At 48.6% G+C, this 19,954-nt stretch overlaps 1 protein-coding gene across 9 annotated transcripts in view; it reads left to right on the forward strand.

The window, feature by feature from the left end:
* The window catches only part of LOC146816608 (cysteine-rich secretory protein 2-like), a 387,915-nt gene that overhangs the window by 187,446 nt on the left and 180,515 nt on the right, over positions 1 to 19,954 (forward strand). Inside the window, exons 1-2 of one of the 9 annotated variants that reach the window (XM_085610478.1) lie at positions 8,774 to 8,976; positions 9,526 to 9,666. The exons of 3 other annotated variants lie outside the window; for them this stretch is intronic. Coding sequence is in view for 1 of the 6 variants with exons in the window: in XM_085610475.1 (XP_085466601.1) it covers positions 9,955 to 10,050 (96 nt within the window). In the remaining 5 variants the exon portion in view is untranslated. Of the gene's footprint in view, positions 1 to 8,773; positions 8,977 to 9,525; positions 9,667 to 9,822; positions 10,051 to 19,954 lie in introns of those variants that run through there. 5 more of the 9 variants (XM_085610480.1, XM_085610476.1, XM_085610477.1 and 2 more) reach the window with 5 other exon arrangements.

Below are 19,954 nucleotides of genomic sequence, written 5' to 3' on the forward strand. Positions count from 1 at the left end.
TACTGTAGGGGGGTCCCAGAGGGGGGAATGCCTGATGTCTCCCAGCAGTGCCCTGAGACAGGAGGGGTGGGGGCCCATCCCTCCCAGCAGTGCCCTGAGACAGGAGGGGTGGGGGCCTATCACTCCCAGCAGTGCCCTGAGACAGGAGGGGTGTGTGCAGAGTCCTCCCAGCAGTGCCCTGAGACAGGAGGGGTGGGGGCCTATCACTCCCAGCAGTGCCCTGAGACAGGAGGGGTGTGTGCAGAGTCCTCCCAGCAGTGCCCTGAGACAGGAGGGGTGGGGGCCTATCACTCCCAGCAGTGCCCTGAGACAGGAGGGGTGTGTGCAGAGTCCTCCCAGCAGTGCCCTGAGACAGGAGGGGTGGGGGCCTATCACTCCCAGCAGTGCCCTGAGACAGATGGGGTGGGTGTGATGCACAGTGTGAGCCTGGAGCATTGCTTGTGTAGTTGCCCTCATTCCACCTGTGTCCTTTAAATGGCACGTACTGCTTTTGGCCTTCCCCCAGAGGATCGTGTCCCTATGACAAAGGTGCAATGCGTTGGATGCATACTATGCCTTGTTGGAAACAGCAAATGTGTTATGATCTGTGTCCCTGTGACATGTGCCAGGTGTATTGAGGTAGTGTCACTTGTCCATCCTCACAGGTAGACGCCTCTGCCAAGGAGAAGATATGGCTGGATGCCGTCAGCGCCGTGAGGAGTGCAGATGGTCGGAAGCAGCGCCTGCCCCAGGTGAGGAAACGCTGGCAGGATATCCGGCGCTGGACGCGGAGGATCGCACGGGTCCTGCTGGGGGACTCACCTGAGAGCCATAAGAACCGCGGGCGCCACCGTCTCTCCCACATCAGAAACGTGTGCTGGTGGTGGTCTTTCCTGACTTGGACAGGCGCCTACAGGAGATGCAGCAGCCGGAAGGGGGTAGGTACATGTGTGTGTTTGTTGTGTTTCACCAGCATTTGTAAGTGCACTGTTCCATGGATACACTTCCAGGGTTTATGGTGCTGTGCAGATCCTGTTACCCACAGTGTTGCAGGCCTCTCCTGCCTCCCTTCCCCACCTTGCAATGTGTTCCCTGGTCTCTGTGTAGTCACTCCATCACAAAGTTTTGTAGCCTGACACCTTCTCCAAGTGTACAATGCCTGCAGCATCATGTGTGGGGGTGGTGTGTAACAGGTTTAGTGACCTTGCCTGTGCCCTGTCCAGTTCTGGACTTGTGGGTTCCATGTAAGTTGGCACTAATGCTGATTCCAGACATGGGAGTTAATCTCTTTGGTGCCAGGCCTTCCAGCAGGCATGTCCCATGTGGTGGCCTGTGACATGATGTGCATGAGTGTGCGTTACGCATAGTGCAGGGATGTTAGCGTGTGTTGCAGTCATTCCCATTCAGGAGCATGGAGTTGTGTGGCCACTACTGTCCCCAGGGGCATCTTTTCCTAGGTATCATGTGTGTAATCCAAGAATGTCGACAATCTCTGTGTCTACAGCATAGGTTGTGCTCTGTGCCATTGTCCCCTGGCACCATGTTTATTGACGTGAGATGTATTACAAGTGTCCACTGTCCAGCCTGACCTGATTTTCCAAGTACATACTCACGGTGGCCATTGCCTGTGTGTCTTGTAGCAATCATCTGATGATGCCCATTTGTACATGATTCTTTGGACAGGCGCACCTTGGGTATTTGGTGTGCAAACGTTGAATTATTGCATCCCATGTGTATTTCACCCAGACTAAGAGATGTAAGTGCTTCCTGTGTCTCCACAGATTTGTCTCATGTAGGGGGTGGGTGGGGCGGCCATGGCCTACATGTCAAGACCTGTCATCTCCTTGCTCGGACTGGCCAGTGTGTGATGTTTGTCTGGACATACACTCAAGGTGCAGCGTGCCAGTCAGGGTGGGCATGTTCTCAGTATTACCTATGCTGCATGTGCCTCTAGTTCCTGGATTTGGTCCCTGCTCATCCCAATTTCCTGCCACGCTGTGTGGTGCAGATGCAGTGCTGGATTGTCCCCAGGGCCTTGCTCCTCAGTCAGAATACCATGTCATCTCATTTGCTATTGTGTCATGCTCTCCATAGTTTTTCCATGGCATGGTGGGTCACACAACTGTGTCTTGCAGGGCCTACGTATGTACCTTGTTTTGTAATTGTAACTCATCCTTTGTTTCAGGCTATGCACTGTAACCTACGTAGATTTGACTCATGTGACATATGTATACAGGTGTATGATTACTTTCTGTCTCTTCACCCTGCCCACAGCATCGTCGGGGGACACGGAGGGAGACATGGACACAGACGGCACGGAGGGACCGAGCACCAGTGCCAGCGGTGACATCGGGGCTGGCACTTCGAGTGGGACTGAGGCGGAGGAGAGTGAACCCGGGGACCTGTCGACAGGCACAACAGAGTATGAAGCTGACGGGTCCGAGGATGATCTCTCCGAGTGGGCGGTGGCTGCACCACCATCTGACAGCAGCCCTACATATGGCACCGCCCCCTCCATTGGCATCAGCCGCCTCCCACGTGCTCGTGTCCCTTCCCAACGTGCCCGGTCACCACATGTCTCCTTCCTGCCAGGCACCGCACCCCCTGCCCCTGTCTCCACTGCTGCCGCCAATGCTGAGTCTGTGGACATCCAGCGGCAGTTGCAGATTGGTCAGACTGCGATCCTTAATGTCCTCCATGGCCACAGCCAGGTCCTCAACAACATGGAGGCATACTTGGAGGGCATTCATCATCGCAGGCTAACCAACGCAACTTGCTGAGGTCCATAGACTCCACACTGACTGCAGCAGTGGGTCTCCTGCAGCGCTACGTCCCACCCCCTACCCCTGCTCCTTCCACAATTCCCACTCCCATGCCTGTCCCACATACACCCAGACGTAAGCATGCACCCACCACAACAGACACAGGCACCACACCAGCAGGGAAGGTCCGCCGCACACCTCCTGACACGCACACACAGGGTGCAGTAGGCACACCCACTGGGTCGGGGGGCAAACGTGTGACACGCAGCCAGAGTGGGAGTCCGCATTCCACCCAATCCACTCCCTCCAAATCCCCTCCCCTCAGCTCTCCTGGCCACATCTCCCCCAAAGACTCCTTCATGGCCGCTCTGTCCCTGAGCCCCACAGTGACACCACCCCGCAAGCGGTCAAGGAGGTCCCCGGTCAGGGTGCTTGAGTCCCCCCCCCCTGTCCACACCCTCCCCCAGTGGCGCTGCAACCCATCCCTCTGACCCCCCCCCTCCTTGGGGCCTGTGGTTTCTTCGGGTGCAGGGGAGTCCCTGGAGGACCTTGCTAAGGTGTGCAGCGAGATCCTGGCCTCCGCCTTTTGCCCTGCCCCACCCCCTGTGGTGGAGTCCTCCATCTCTGCACCCACAACGCCTACCCTTCACCCTCCTGTCCCTGCGGTGCCTGTTTCTTCCCCCCCACATGATGCCCTCACCCCTGTGGAAGACAACGGATTGTAACTGTGCAGGCAAGCTAGGGGACACGCATCCCACTGTGTCCCCCATCCAGCTGGGACTCCTGGACTGCCCTATGGCCTTTGTTAATATTGGACTTACGTCATACTAGTTTTTTGCTCATGCTGAATAAAGCTATTTATTTTTTGCCCTTGGAACACTCCTGCATTGCTGGCATTGCTGTTGGTGGGGCTGCTACATGGTTGTGGGTGTTGGTCATGTGTTGGGTGTGTGGGAAATGTAGTAGTGTGCTGCTCATAGGGGGGACCCTGGGATCTGTGTGCCATCACACGGTGTTAGCTACCTTTCTCCATTCATGTAAGCAGTTGCTGCATGTTGCAATTGTCCAAAGGTGTATTCCTTCCTCTGTGTACCCTGACTTCTTCCCTGCAGGGTGTCCCCTGACTTTAGCACAGAGCTGTGTGTCCATTATCCGGGTGTGTGACGTAGTCCTTCACCTTTGCACATGCATGCTGAGCGATGTCTCCACCTGCATCATTCGTGGCATCCTTGGTAGTCATTGTACTTGTGTATGTGGCCTATTGACATGACTTCATGTGTACATGTTTTCTTTTCTGCGCTATGCATGCGTATACTCCCAGCCTCGCACACATGCGGTACATGTACTGCAGGGTCTTTGTGCACCTGACTGACTTTTGTGGGCACGGTATCTGTGGCTACTCCACCCTTTGCGTTCCATGGGCACTGCTGGGAGGACTCTGCACCCACCCCTCCTGTCTCAGGGCACTGCTGGGAGGACTCTGCACACACCCCTCCTGTCTCAGGGCACTGCTGGGAGTGATAGGCCCCCACCCTCCTGTCTCAGCGCACTGCTGGGAGGACTCTGCACACACCCCTCATGTGTCTGGGCAATGCTGGGAGGACTCTGCACCCACCCCTCCTGTCTCTGGGCACTGCTGGGAGGACTCTGCACACACCCCTCCTGTCTCTGGGCACTGCTGGGAGGACTCTGCACACACCCCTCCTGTCTCTGGGCACTGCTGGGAGGACTCTGCACCCACCCCTCCTATGTCTGGGCACTGCTGGGAGGACTCTGCACACACCCCTCCTGTCTCTGGGCACTGCTGGGAGGACTCTGCACACACCCCTCCTGTCTCAGGGCACTGCTGGGAGTGATAGGCCCCCACCCCTCCTGTCTCAGGGCACTGCTGGGAGGACTCTATACACACCCCTCCTGTCTCAGGGCACTGCTGGGAGTGATAGGCCCCCACCCCTCCTGTCTCAGGGCACTGCTGGGAGGACTCTGCACACACCCCTCCTGTCTCTGGGCACTGCTGGGAGTGATAGGCACCCACCCCTCCTGTGTCTGGGCACTGCTGGGAGGACTCTGCACACACCCCTCCTATTTCACAATATGTACGCTCATGGCATACACGGATGTGGGTACGCTCCATGCATTCGAGGTGGGGGTACGTGTCGTACTTACACTGTTGGGTTGGGGGTACGCTCCATGCATTCGAGGTGAGGGTACGGGTCGTACTTACACTGTTGGGGTGGGGGTACGCTCCATCCGTACGCGGGTGGGGGTACGTGTCGTACTTACACTGTTGGGGTGGGGGTATGCTCCATACGTACGCGGGTGAGGGTACGGGTCGTACTTACACTGTTGGGGTTGGGGGTACGCTCCATACGTACGCGGGTGAGGGTACGGGTCGTACTTACACTGTTGGGGTTGGGGGTACGCTCCATACGTACGCGGGTGAGGGTACGGGTCGTACTTACACTGTTGGGGTTGGGGGTACGCTCCATACGTATGCGGGTGTGGGTACGGGTCGTACTTACACTGTTGGGGTTGGGGGTACGCTCCATACGTACGCGGGTGGGGGTACGTGTCGTACTTACACTGTTGGGGTGGGGGTACGCTCCATACGTACGCGGGTGGGGGTACGGGTCGTACTTACACTGTTGGGGTGGGGGTACGCTCCATCCGTACGCGGGTGGGGGTATGTGTCGTATATACACTGTTGGGGTGGGGGTACGCTCCATGCATTCGAGGTGAGGGTACGGGTCGTACTTACACTGTTGGTGTGGGGGTACGCTCCATGCATTCGAGGTGAGGGTACGGGTCGTACTTACACTGATGGGGTGGGGGTACGCTCCATGCATACGGGGTGGGGGTAGGGTCCGTACATATCCGTCCCCACGCTATGTGATGCTTTTGCGGCCCGTACCCAGGCCTTTGCCACGTGGGTACGAGCCGTCCCGCCATTGTTGGGGTGACGTGGGTGTGGGCGTGGTACGACTCGTACCCACGCTGTTCAGGCGTGGGTACGGGACGTACCTGTCTGGTTGGGTTGCCGGTTCGCGTCGTGACGGACTTCCGTTGTGGCGGTCGCTGGCTTAGCTGGACACGCCCCCACCCCCTCGTAGTGACCAGGGCATGGGAGTCAGGTATGTCCAGGGCATGTGTGCTGTGTGACTTTGGTGGGGGGTTTGTGGCCTGCGCTGGTCCTGCCACCCCCACCCCACCCCACTTTCCCCCCTCCCTTAGTTGTTCTGACCTTCTGCGGCGTCTGCGTCCGAACCTGTAGAGGAGGTCGACTGCTATGAGGGCCGGGATGACACGTAGGTTCGGGTCCATGTCTGTCCGTCGCGTACGGGTCCTCCTTGTTCGCGTCGTCCTGTCTGTCTGTCGCATACTGGTCCTCCTTGTTCGCGTCGTCCTGTCTGTCCGTCGCATACTGGTACTCCTTGTTCGCGTCGTCCTGTCTGTCCGTCGCGTACTGGTCCTCCTTGTTCGCGTCGTCCTGTCTGTCCGTCGTGTACTGGTACTCCTTGTTCGCGTCGTCCTGATTTCCCGGCAGTTTTTGGCAGCCGGAAAATATTCACCGTGCGGGATGACGTCGGTGCGAATCGTGATTCTTGGTTCGTGAATGGCAGGCTGCGAGCGTCCCGACGTCAGGTCGGCGCTTTCCCGGATCGCATTTGTAGGTTTATTTTGTTCGGTCGGGGTTTTTTACGATTCGTACGGAAATGGTGTTCCCGTGCGAATCGTAATTCCATGTTTGTATATTTTGACGACCGGGTACGCGTCGGACGGAGAATATGCTCCGTCCGACGGTTCGTTCCCGGTTTTTACAGGATCGTGATCGGCGCCAATGTATACTTACAATCAAGATGATGCAATTTTGCGTTAACCTCAAGAAAGGAGCTTTCTGGTGGAATAGTCTGGCAACAGTTTAACTTGTCTTCCTTCAACTATCTAGGGCCTGTGCTAATAAGCCACATTTAAGATTTGATCTCAGTTCTGTCCCTATTTTTCAGTAACCTGACAACCGTTGGGCGAATGGGGCCTTCCAGTACAGTGGGCAGTCCGGGTGCTTGGTGGACCTTTTCACCTACAAAGAGGGGAGGAGGACAGCCCAAAAATATACTTACCAGAAGCCAAGGAGGTAATCTGCTATTGGCACCAAAAACTTCAATTGCATCTGCAGCTCCTGGACTGATGGTTTCAACAAGACCAGAGTGGATTGATTTTGCATAACTCTTTCAGCGAGTTTTCCATGTTCGGAATAAACCTAACCTAAATTGTGATAAAGTGGGTTGTTGGTTGAGGGGGTGTAAGCCCTTCCCAAGCAACGGCCATAATCCCTGTCAGGTTGAACCACAAAAAGTCACTAAATTAACTTGTACTGACCAATTTGTTGATGGTCACAAAACCAATCAGGCTTAACTTAGAGGTAATGTGTAAAGTGTTTATGCAGCAAACAAACAGTAATAAAGTGAAAACACAACACAAGAACAATACACACCAATTTAGAAAAATGTAGTAAATTATTTAACAACAAAACAACAAAATCCAACCAGTAGACCTGAAACTAAGCCATTTCAAAGTGTTGAGGTAAGTATATCGCCTAGAAGCAAAAAGCACCACTTGCAGTTATATGTTGTGCGAAACAGGTTGAAAGTCAAAAGTTCATGCCAACCTTGATGGAGAGTGGGCCAGATAAAGGAACCAGGTTAGTCCCACTGAAAAAGTTATCTTCTCAAATGTTGGAACAAAGAGCCCAGTACATGGTGGTGGAGGCCAGAGGATCAGGAGGAGCATTGTGGATGGAAATGCGCAAGATTGGTAGGGTTGGTAAGCCATTCCCCTGCCAAAGCCTGGTCACCCTCGTCCTCCTCTTTGCATCACAGAGTCTTCCATCACACACTCTATTCACACTGTATGACTTGGGATGGTGCAAGCACAAGACATTAGGGGACATTAGGGTAAACAGCTATGGAGGTTCTGCTACACTGGTATTCCTTACTCTGCACTATCTTCAGATACCTCCTGGGGATCTCCAGACATCCATGGCAGGGGATCCACTTGCTTGAAGGTCCCCCAGGAGATTGTATTATGGTTGCACAGTTTCCTGGTGGCCCGGTTCTGTGGGGCTCCACTTTTGTCTTGGCCGCGTGCTGGCACTTTGCATCCAAGAACAACAATCTCGGGTCTTGGCTCGATGGCAGCAAGGCCTAGCCTAATAACATCAAATACCAAAAATGTGCCAATGCTGCACTTTTTTTTAACATGACCTTTCACAGAGTGTATTGACTAAAACAATATCACTGGCAACTACTTTTTCAATCAGATTTAATCAAAAAGTTTTCTCAAGTTACATTAAATTTCTCTTACAAAATACATTCCACAAACCTGAATGGGATTGTATGTGTATGAGTGACCATTGAGTAAGGGATTTGTATGTCAATATTGATTTGATACGATAGGAGGTGTCTTAAGTATACAAAAGAAAACATATGTTAAATGTCAATGTGGAGATCAATGTGAGATGTGCTTTCAGGTTTGTGGAATGTATTTTGTAAGAGAAATTTAATGTAACTTGAGAAAACTTTTTGATTAAATCTGACTGAAAAAGTAGTTGCCAGTGATATTGTTTGAGTCAATACACTCTGTGAAAGGTCATGTTCAAAAAAAGTGCAGCATTGGCACATTTTTGGTATTTGACTTTGCATCCAAGGCAGCAGTTCTGGCACAACCCTTTGTTGCTGGGGCCTGTAATAGTGTTGTAGCTAGACACTTTGCCGCCTGTGGTGGTCTCTGCATTTGCCACCGTGCGGCGGCCAATTGGAAAAGTGGGGGGAGGGTGTTGTGCTGGCAATTAATGCATTTGCTGCCCTGTGGCAAACGCATGTAGGAGTGGGAGGAGGTGGCCGTTGGCCCAAAACTCATGCCGTCCTTCCTTGTTACGCCACTGCCATGCAATGAACTCTTATGAGGCTGACTAAATCCTGGCAGCCACTTTGGAAACACAGGGAGTATTTAAACTCCACCCAGGAAGCAATTGAGGCTTTGCATTGAGTTTCCCAGTGCGTGGAGTTGACAGCCTGCTTCCCCAATCTCGCCGGTGTTCTTGCGTTGCACCTAGAGCTGCATGGGACTCAGAAGGTGAGCACAGAACTTGGAAGAAGGTGCAGCGCTCTCTTGATTTATTCTCTCCTCAGATAAGTGCTGGCCCTCCGCCACGTTATTTGGAAACAGTGGCAGCACCGTGAGTACTGCCTTTGCGCCTTTGTATCGTTATTGGGAGATGTTTGCAAAACGGCGATAATGGGCTTGATAATATGCTCTATGGAATTCCAATTGAAGCCCATGTTAAATGTAAAGGACGTCTAAGATGGGCTTCAATTGGAATTCCATAGAGTATATTATCAAGCCCATTATCGACGTTTTAGCGGCAATTTTCTGCCGCTAAAGCGGCGATAATTTTGTCGCCTGGCTTGTTAATATGCCCCCTTGTGTGCAGTACTGTGGGTTTAATTGCAATAATGGACAATCGCAAGGATCACTTTGTGATTGATGGTAAAGACAACTGAAAGAGCCCGACAAAGGACCCTTCCAGCAGTATGCGCAGGACCACGTCCTGCAGCCCCGCGGGTGCACACCCGGTATTTGTGGTGCAGCATGACACAAGTGTGTTTGCAGTGAGTGTGCTCAAGTGTTTATAACAAATACTGCATTAAGTTATTGTAAAAGTCCTCTGGAGGCATTTTATAGAAGCCACTAAACTGTGTATGATTCTTCTATCTTCCTGTGACAGTTTAACAGGCAGCCTCTTCATTTACAGACAGGACTGTCTCTGGGTGAGGCCCCTTCATCATCACTGCCACTCCCGCATGAGAGAAGCATCTCTGCAAGGCATAGAGGAATAACAGACAGGGAATCATTCCTGGCACTGGGGGTAAGGTCAGGTTACTGTGCTGCTACTCTTCTTATCGGTGCTACTGTGCACTATATCATCCGGTTGTTGTTTTAGTTTCTTTTGTTAGTTTATTGTTTGTCCCCGAACCCACGCCCCTTGGCAGCATCAGTCGGCACCCGGTTGATTCTGTCCGCTGGCCGTCGGATGCTTTCAGGGGATTGTGGGACCATGCTGCCTCTGTGACTGAACACAGGGAGAAGACCGCGTTCCACCTCGAATGGCTCTGATTGAAAGCGAAGCCAACATTAATAAGGTTACGCAGTCAGCATGGCTTCGGGTGTATTCAGTGTGGAGTTGACAGCCTGCTTTCCCAATCTCGCCGGTGTTCGTCCCTTGTACCTGGAGCTGCATGGGACTCAGAAGGTGAGCACAGAACTTGGAGTAAGGCGCAGCGCTCTCCGGAGTTCTCCTCTCCTCAGATAAGTGCTGGCCCTCCGCCATATTGTTTGAGAACAGTGGTAGCACCGCGAATACCACCTGTGAGCATTTGTATTGTTATTGGGAGACGTTCGCAAGGAACGCTTTGTGTGCAGCACTTTGTGTTAAACTACGATAAGGGCCAGTTACAAGTCCCACTTTGTGTACAGTTCTTTGGGTTTAATTATAATAACAGACAGTCGCAAGCACCTCTTTGAGTGCAGCACTTTATGATTCATTGTAAAGACAACAGAAAGACCCCAAAAAGGAAGTATTACAGCTGTAAGTGCAGGACCGAATCCTGCGACCCTGCGGGTGTGTATTCAGTATTTGTGATGCAACATCACAAGAGTGTGTTCGCAGCGAGTGTGCTCGAGTGTGTACAAAATACTGCATTAAGGTATTGTAAAAGTCCTCTGGAGGCATTTAATAGAAGCCAGAATGCTGTGCATGATTGACCCTGTATGACTATGTTCTCTCCCTGTGACACTTTACCAGGGAGCCTCTACATTAATAGACAGGGCTGTATATGGGTGAGGACCCTTCATCATCGCTGTCACTCCTGCATGAGAGTAGCATCTCCACAAGGTATGGAGGAATAACAGACAGTGAATCATTCCTGCCACTGGGGGTAATACCAGCTAACTGTGCTGCAACTCTTCTTATCAGAACTAGTGTGCACTATATCATCAGATTGTTATTTTAGTTTCTTTTGTTATTTTATGGTTTGTTCCCAAACCACTTTCCCTTGGGAGTATCAGTCTGCACCCGTTTGATTCTATCCAGTGGCCGTTGGATCCTTTCAGGGGATTGTAGGACGATGCTGCCTCTGAGACTGAACGCAGGAAGAAGAATGCGTTCCACCTACAATGGTTCTGGCAGAATGCGAAGCAGAAGTTACTAAAGTAACCCAGACAGCATGGCTTCGGATGCATTTGAGTGCTCACCACTGCTATACGGGGCCTCCAGAGACAGGTAGAGATAGCACGGGTGGAGAACCAATCCCTCAGATCTCGTAGGGCAGGAGGGAAACAGCCATTGCAACGCAGTCATTACAATGCACTACATTTACAAAGCAGTCATTACAATGCAACTGCCTTTACATCGCATGCCACTACAACGCATGTCATTACAATGCATGTTATTACTATGCATGCCATTACAACGCATTATTAGGTAAGCAATGGGGAATTCCCCTACACTATCCAACACTTACCCTACTGTTGCACTCACTGGAGGGGGAATAGTAATTTTTACGCCTACACTATCCAATACTTACCCTACTGTGGCACTCACTGGAGTGAGAATAGTAATTTTTACCCCTACACTATCCAACACTTACCCTACTGTTGCTCTCACTGGAGTGGGGATAGTAATTTTTACCCCTACACTATCCAACAATTACCCTACTGTTGCATTAACTGGAGTGGAAATAGTAATTTTTATCCCTACACTATCCAACACTTACCCTACTGTTGCCCTAAAAGTGTGATGCACAATGCATCACACTTTTAGGTCAACAGTAGGGTAAGTGGTACATAGAGCAACAATGGTATGCGTTGTAATGGTATGCGTTGTAATGGAATGTGTGGAAAATGTAGTTTCTAAAAATGTATTGGTATGGCATGCGATGTAAAATCATGAGTTGTAATGGATGTTGCGATCTAAAAACCACATTGTAAAGACATGCATTGTAAATGTTTGCTTTGCAATGCGGACTATTCAAGGCCGGAATGTCCTAACACATAGAAAGGGTACAGACCCAGTTAGGAAGTTCTGCTCCTATCCCCTCCCCAGTGAACATAAATGCAGGTATGTCCCCCGCTGCAGCTACCATGGTGAATCAATTAGCAGTGCCATTAAACCCACCAGAGTGGTATAAGGGAGACCCCAGAAACTCAATAATTCTCTGACCCAATGTAAACTATATTTTCTCTGTAGACCCTTAGGGGCTTATTACGATGTCAGGCGGATCGCCACTGCCCGCATGGCGGTGGCGATCCACCCGACATATTCCTCCGCCCGCCACCCATTTCCCCCCACCATATTAGTATCGCAGGGGGACCCCGGCAGTCCGCCGGTTTTCCGCCCAGTCGACCAGTCGACCGGGTGGAAAAGGGGCTGGATATGGTGGCAGTGTCTGCTAGGCACCGCCATCCATATTACAATTGGCAGCAGTGCAGGGTTTTCCATGGCGGAGACCCCGCCATGGAAAGCCAGGCGGAGTTTGCTGTTGGGGACCCGTTGCGGGCCCCCAGGATATGGTGGTGGGGGATGCACATGGAGGTACCATTATGGGGGTACCTATGGTAGCCCCTTACATTGTCTTGGACAAGGTGGCAGGCACTGTGCAGTGCCTGTCACCTTGTGCATGACAATGCACAACGTGCATTCCCAGCATTGTGGCAGGCGGTGCTGTGAGCACCGCCCGCCACAATGCTGGGAATAGGGGATGCCACGGTGGTGGTGGCATCCTAATTGCCAGTGCGGGACCGCCGCACCACTGGCGGCCGGTCCCAGCACCACTAGGGTGGCGGGCGGACAAAAGTCCGCCCGCCATCCTAATCGGCCCCTTAGTGTTCCCATCCCCAGAGTGCCGCATGGCATTCGTCCTATCACGGGATACAGCAGCTTGGTCCATCACGATTGTGGCCAACCACAAATGCCTACCACCTTCCGCAGTGGTATAAAAACTTCTGGGATGTGTACAGTGAGCAAAAAGTGGAAACTCTGCCTCCCCACAGAGAATTAGATTGCCAGATCAACTTAGAACCGGGGCAAAACTTTTGTGCAGTCGTATTTACGCCCTGATGGAAACAGATAATGAACATCTCAAGGACTACTTAGCCAAGTATCTGGTTAATGGTTTCTTTAAGCACTCAGAGTCACTGGCCTCATCAGCTTTGTTCTATTGACTCAAGAAGTCAGGCAAATTAAGAACCTACATCGGTTATAGGTCCCGGATTCAAATCACCATCAAGAACTGCTGCCCTCTACCTTTTGTTGCTCAAATGTGAATTTACCTTGAAAAAAAAATGATAAGAGGTGTTTGGCAAAACAGGAACAGTTGGTTTAATTAGAGACTGTGGCCAAAAGAACAGGCAACAGAGTCGGGGCTGTCATTTTATACATTTCACAAAGTGCAAAAAACAGTTTGTACATTAGTTTTAGAACAGGAATCTGGGCCTATTCACAGATTCATAAATCTGGTCATTTGATAAGAAGTGAGGGTGGGTCTCGACCTTCCGTGGACACAATGCGGAGCTAGTGGGCATGTGCCGAGATGTTTGACATGGGGAGTGCGTGATCACTGAGAGTGGTGTACAGGCTGTGTTCTGATTGGCTGACAGTTCCTAACTTGGGGGTCATTATGATGGCGGAAGACCGTCCGTCACGGAACGGCCACAGGCATTTGGACCGATTGCCTGGTGGAGCAGTCTGCATGCATAAAATGGTGGCGGTGCCTAGCAGGCACCGTCCACCATATTATGATGCAGGCTGTGATCCAGCCTTTCCATGACAGCAAAACTGTCATGAAAAGGTTGGCGGAGGTTCTTTTCGGGGGCCTGTTGTGGGCCCCCAATGTGTTGGGGGCAGGTGCATGTGCACTGGGGAGTACCCTTTGTACCGCCCTACATTTCAGAGCACTAAGTGGCAGGCACCGTGTGGTGCCTGCCACGTAGAGCACTGAAATGCATAACATGCTCTTTTAACATCAAGGCGGGTGCTGCTGTCAGCAGCACTAGCCGCAATGTTAAAATGCAAGATGTGACTGCCATGGTGGCGGTCACATCCTAATTTGGTGTGCGGAACCGCCGCATGTATTGCGGACGGTCCCGGTCACGAACACGATAGCGGACAGGCTCCAGTCTGTCTACCATCGTAATCGGCCCCTTAGTGTGGCATTTGACTTTATGGCCAATCTCCTAAGTCCGTAGTGGGATTGATCTGGTTTTCCTCTTTGCACATTTGTCTGATGGTTACGTCTCCCTCCACCAGTGATCAGTCAATCAGTTGATTCTGGCCTGGGTCGCAGGGCCTGCCTGACAACGCACTTTGACTCAGGGTTGAGAGTAGGTCACATTGGGTGAATTCAAAAACAGTGATGTGAGTTCATTATTATACGTACATATATTGTGACGTGCATTATTATTGCATTTTCCAATATTAACATTCCCTCTCTAGTTGATTTTTCAGTTCACTGACAGAATATCGACCTCAAAAATATAGAAGTTAAAAAATATAAAGGTAAAAATATAGAATTGAAAAATATCGACTCTCTATACTTTAACAGGTAAGTACAAAAATATCAGAAAAAAATCTAGATGTCAAAAATATAGTTGTACAAAATATTGATTTTTTTAATATATATATATATGTATGTATAGTACCTACTGGAGGTCGCCAGTAGGTAGATATAGTTATTAGGACCTATTTTCCATAGGAAATCCACAACATTCTATTTGAATAACGTTGGCGCCGATTGACGAACTTTCGCGAAATTTTCCAAACTTTTGGCCAGCTCCGGTCCGCTCCTCTCCTGAAAATTTCACGGTGATTCGTCAAGCGAGGGCCGAGAAAAAAGGGGGGTCCCAAAATGCGTTTTCCACATGCATTTTCCCATAGGACCTGTTGACGCAGCTACAGCCGAACTGCTGAACGGAATTACACCAAATTTGGCAAAGAGGTAGTCCTCAGTTCAGACTCGTGCCTTTTGCTTAAATGGTGTAAATCCGTTCAGTAGTTCCTGAGAAGAGCAAAAGTAAAATCATAGATATATCTATGGCCTCGGAAGATCCGTGCACACTCCCCGCACCCAGCGCGCACCCTGCCGTGCACGAGCTGTATTCTAATTGGCTGTCAACACCCCAGATCTGGAAGTGGTGGCAGCCATCTTGTGCCTCGGTAGAACCAAGGCACAAGAAACCTATAAAACAAACGTGAAAAAAGCAAAAAGGGGGCAGGGTAGAAACACCCTGACCCCCTAGGCCTGGTCAGGGGGTTCCACAAGGACCCCAGGGCCAGAAAAGCATTTTTTTATCGTCGAGATTCGCGCACACAGTGCGCATTTCAGCCGGAAAAAAAAAAAAAGAAGCGCGGGAGCCCTTGAATACTGGGGGTCCCTGGGGGCCAACTAGCCCACGAGTAACCTCCAGTATGCGCCAGGGGGCTGCGTTGCAGAGTGTTGTAAAAAGGGGCATGGCCTTTGAACACCTCTCTGCAACGCAGCTCCCTGGCACATACTGGAGGTACCTGGTGGGCTAGTTGGCCCCCAGGGGACCTCTGGATTGAAGAGGAATTAATTCACCTCAGGCTACCGCCCCCTTCCTTCACCATTGTACAAATATTCCTCTAAAATCAGCCGAACTATGAATTCCGATTTACTCACCTGTTATCAGAAGAAAACCCAGGGCTGCATCTTTTAGCGCAGCACTGACCCTAAAAAGTAATTGTAAGCGTACTTACTAGTAACTTGTATTTCCTTCCATAGGAATCCATTGTGTGGTTTTCACCAGAAAAGTTTCTAAATGTCCATTTTCACAAACTATAAATATTCCTAAAAAATAGTCTGTATGACTTAAGCACATTCTTTCAACTGTTTACAGGAGATTGGCCAGTGCCGGATCCAGGATCCACCACTGAGTAAAAAAAAGTAACGATAACACTACTTACCTGCTAAGTGATTTTTCTGCCATACGATAACATTGGTGATTCTATGTGAAAATGTTTCTAAGTGTCTACTTTTAAAATACAATAATATTCCTTAAAAAGGACTACTGTAACCAAAAGGCTTTTACTCAACTGTCTACAGGAGATGTCCAAGGACTGAATCTAGGATCCAGTCCTCTGGTTAGAAAAGTAATCCATAAAGTAACTAATTGCATTTGACTAGAAATTCACATTGAGCTCAATGTTGCATTGTGTTTGAAATTGTGTTGCCCATTGCAATAACTGTTTCTACTGTAGTTAAAAGTCTATTGCCTATTTGCAAAGTATTTAAACTAAAGTAATTTATTCTGAGAAAGTATATTTTGTATTGTAATGTATAATGTAATTAAAAAAAATAAAATATCTCAAAATAAACAGTTTACAAAATGTAGTAAATCAGTATCAAAATAATCAGTATAACAATTAATACATTAAAAATTGTCATTTACAAAACCTTTGAAATTCACTGAAAAAAACCATAGGTTTCGGGCCTGATATAGTTAGGAATTAGCATTTAAAGAACCTTTGAAAGTCACTGAAAAAACCATAGGTTTCAGGCCTGATATAGTTAGGAATAGGCATTTAAAAAACCTTAGAAATTCACTGAAAAAACAATAGGTTTTAGGGGTGTTATAGCTAGCTGGACATTTCACTCGAACAAAACCATTGAAAGTCCTCCGATATAGTTAGTTGTACTAACTACATCTCGCGCGCCCGCAATCCACTGCTGATGATGTCACATATTACATCATTCATGACATGGTCAGTGACATCACTGATGACATCTCAAATGACATCACTGATGACATCATCCACGTGACAATCAGATACACCTCATCATACACTAGTATAACCTTTCATCACTCACTGTAAAATGCAGAGTGCCAGATTTAAAACCATTGACACACCAATACAAGTTTCTAAACGCCCACTCAGTGATTCCTAGTTCTATATACACATGTAATCACTTACCTATAGATTCACTCATACATGATGTCAATGATCAATAGAACACTATCAAATATACTACATCGACATTACACACCAGCACACATCCTAATCACTTATGAAGTCATCCTACTCACTTATGCAAACAATGGATCATACTTACTTTTGCTTAGCTATACACTTATAAAAACACAACTTCATCTATTCATATAGATAATAACTCATACTTAGTGTGTTATAAAAACACTATTACAAGTATACAGTTAGCCATACAGTCACTCATACAATCACTGAGTCTTATGTATACTTATTTTATATACAACAACTGACACATACACTGGCTTTTATTTTTCTAGTTTGTTGGACATGTACCGTTGAGACATATATTTGCTCATCGCCACACCCACAAAGATATTCACTCACCCAAAAAGTGTCATAACATGTAGTTTTAACTTCATATAACTACTGAATCAACTATTCACACATTTTGGGCAGTCACACACCCCCCACCGAACCACACACACATTCAATCTCCCATACAAATACTCAGTTAACTAATCAATAAATAATATAGACTTTCACGTAGCTAGTAACCAACTAGTGCAGCAGTTTACACTATATAAATATTGAATATATTAAATCATAAAATGAATCTAAAAAAATGAATTAGATTTAATATACATTTTAACAGATATAACTACTAAATTTAATTTTAAAAGTTGAACACACATACAAAATAATTAATATATATTTACTTTAAAACAATTAATAAACTATTAATTTTAATTTATTTTACAATTGTATTATATAAAAATGTACACACACATATACACTAGGTCCTAACTATAACTACCTACTGGCGCCCGCCAGTAGGCAATATGTATATATTATCTACTGGCGGTCGCCAGTAGATAGTTGTAGTTAGGACCTAGTTTCCATTGAAAAAGCATTTTTTGTTTTCCCAATAACTTTGGTGCCGGTTGACGAATCTTCGGGAAATTTTCAAAACTTATGGCACGCTCCGGTCAGCTCCTATCCTGAAAGTATCGTGGTGATTTGCCTAGCAGAGGCTGAGAAAAAAGGGGAGGTCCCAAAACGTGTTTTTTCCATGTTTTTCTCTATAGGAAACTACAGCTCGAACTGCTGAACGGAATTACAGTAAATTTGGCAAAAAGGTAACCCTTGGTTCAGAAAGAGACCTTTTTGTTAAATGATGTAAATCCATTCAGTAGATCCTGAGAAATTAAAAAAAAATAGAGGTCGAAAAATGCATTTCCCATAGGAAACTTTAGACAGGGCTATAGCTCGAACTGCTGAACAGAATTACACCAAATTTGGCAAAAAGGTAGTGCTTGGTTCAGAAAGCATCCTTTTTTTTAAATGGTGTAAATCCATTCAGTAGTTTTTGGAGATATTAAACGAAAAAAAATCTTTATATATTTGGGTGGGACCTAACTACACAAGCACAAGCTTGGCAATAAGTGGCTGCCAACACTTCAATCCAGGAAGTGTTGTCAGCTGTCTTGGTGCAATGCTTTTTAGGTCTCGCCTAGCGACGCAACATATGCATTGCACACTACACAAACACCACTGCACTACCCTAAACACTAAAACAATACCCCAGCATGATCCCCTACACTACCCAAACACTACTGCACTACCCTAAACCCTAAAACACTACCTCGGCATGACCCCTTACACTACCCAAACATCACTGCACTACCCTAAACCCTAAAACACTACCCCCAGCACGACGATCCACTACACTACCCAAACACCACTGCACTACTCTAAACCCTAAAACACTACCCCCAGCATGAACCCCCACACTAACCAAACACCACTGCACTACGCTCAACCCTAACACACTACCCCCAGCATGACCCCCTACACTACCCAAACACAACTGCTCTACCCTAAACCCTAAATCTACCCCAAGCATGACCCCCTACACTACACAAACACCACTGCACTACCCTAAACCCTAAAACTCCACCACCAGCATGACCCCCTACACTACCCAAACACCACTGCACTACCCTAAATCCTAAAACACTACCCCCAGTGTGACCCCCTACATTACCCAAACACAACTGCACTACCCTAAACCCTAAAACACAACCCCCTTACTACACAAACACCACTGCACTAAACCAAACCCTAAAACACTATCCCAGCATGACCCACTACACTACAAAAACACCACTGCACTACCCTAAACCCTTAAACACTACCCCTACACTACACAAACACCACTGCACTACCCTAAACCCTAAATTACTACCAACAGCTCAATCCCCTATTCTACCAAAACACCACTGCATTACCCTAAACCCCAAAACACGAAAACCTACACTACAAAAACACCACTGCACTACCCTAAAATCTAAAACACTACCCCCAGCATGACCCCCTACACTACACAAACACCACTGCACTACCCTAAACCCTAAACAACTACCCCCTACACTACACAAACACCACTGCACTGCACTAATCCCTAAAACACTACCCCAGCACAAAACACTACCCTACACAAACACCACTGCACTACACTAAACCCTAAAACACTACCCCCATCACGGCCCCCTACACTACACAAACACCACTGCACTACCCTAAACCCTAAATCTACCCCAGCACGACCCCTACACTACCCAATCACTACTGCACTGTGCTAAACCCTAAAACACTACGATAGTATGGGCCCCTACACTACACAAAGACCACTGCGCTACCCTAAACCCTAAAACACTACCCCCAGCACTAACCCCTACACTACCCAAACAACACCGCGCTACCCTAAACCCTAAAACACCACCCCCAGCATGACCCCCTACAATACCCAAACACCACTGCGCTACCATAAACCCTAAAACACTACCATCAGCACGACCGCCTACACTAACCATACACCACTGCGCTACCCTAAACCCTAAAACACTACCCCAGCACGACCCCCTACGCTACCCAAACACCACTGCACCACCCTAAACCTTAATACGCTACCCCAGCACGAACCCTACGCTACCCAAACACCACTGCACTACCTAATCCCTAACACACTACCCCCAGCATGATCCCCTACACTACCCAAACACAACAGCACTACCCTAAACCCTAAATCTACCCCAAGCATCACCCCTACCCTACACAAACACTACTGCACTATCCTAAACCTCTACCACCAGCA

The sequence above is a fragment of the Triturus cristatus genome, chromosome 6 (genome assembly GCF_964204655.1).
Source record: "Triturus cristatus chromosome 6, aTriCri1.1, whole genome shotgun sequence".
Lineage (NCBI taxonomy): Eukaryota > Metazoa > Chordata > Amphibia > Caudata > Salamandridae > Triturus > Triturus cristatus.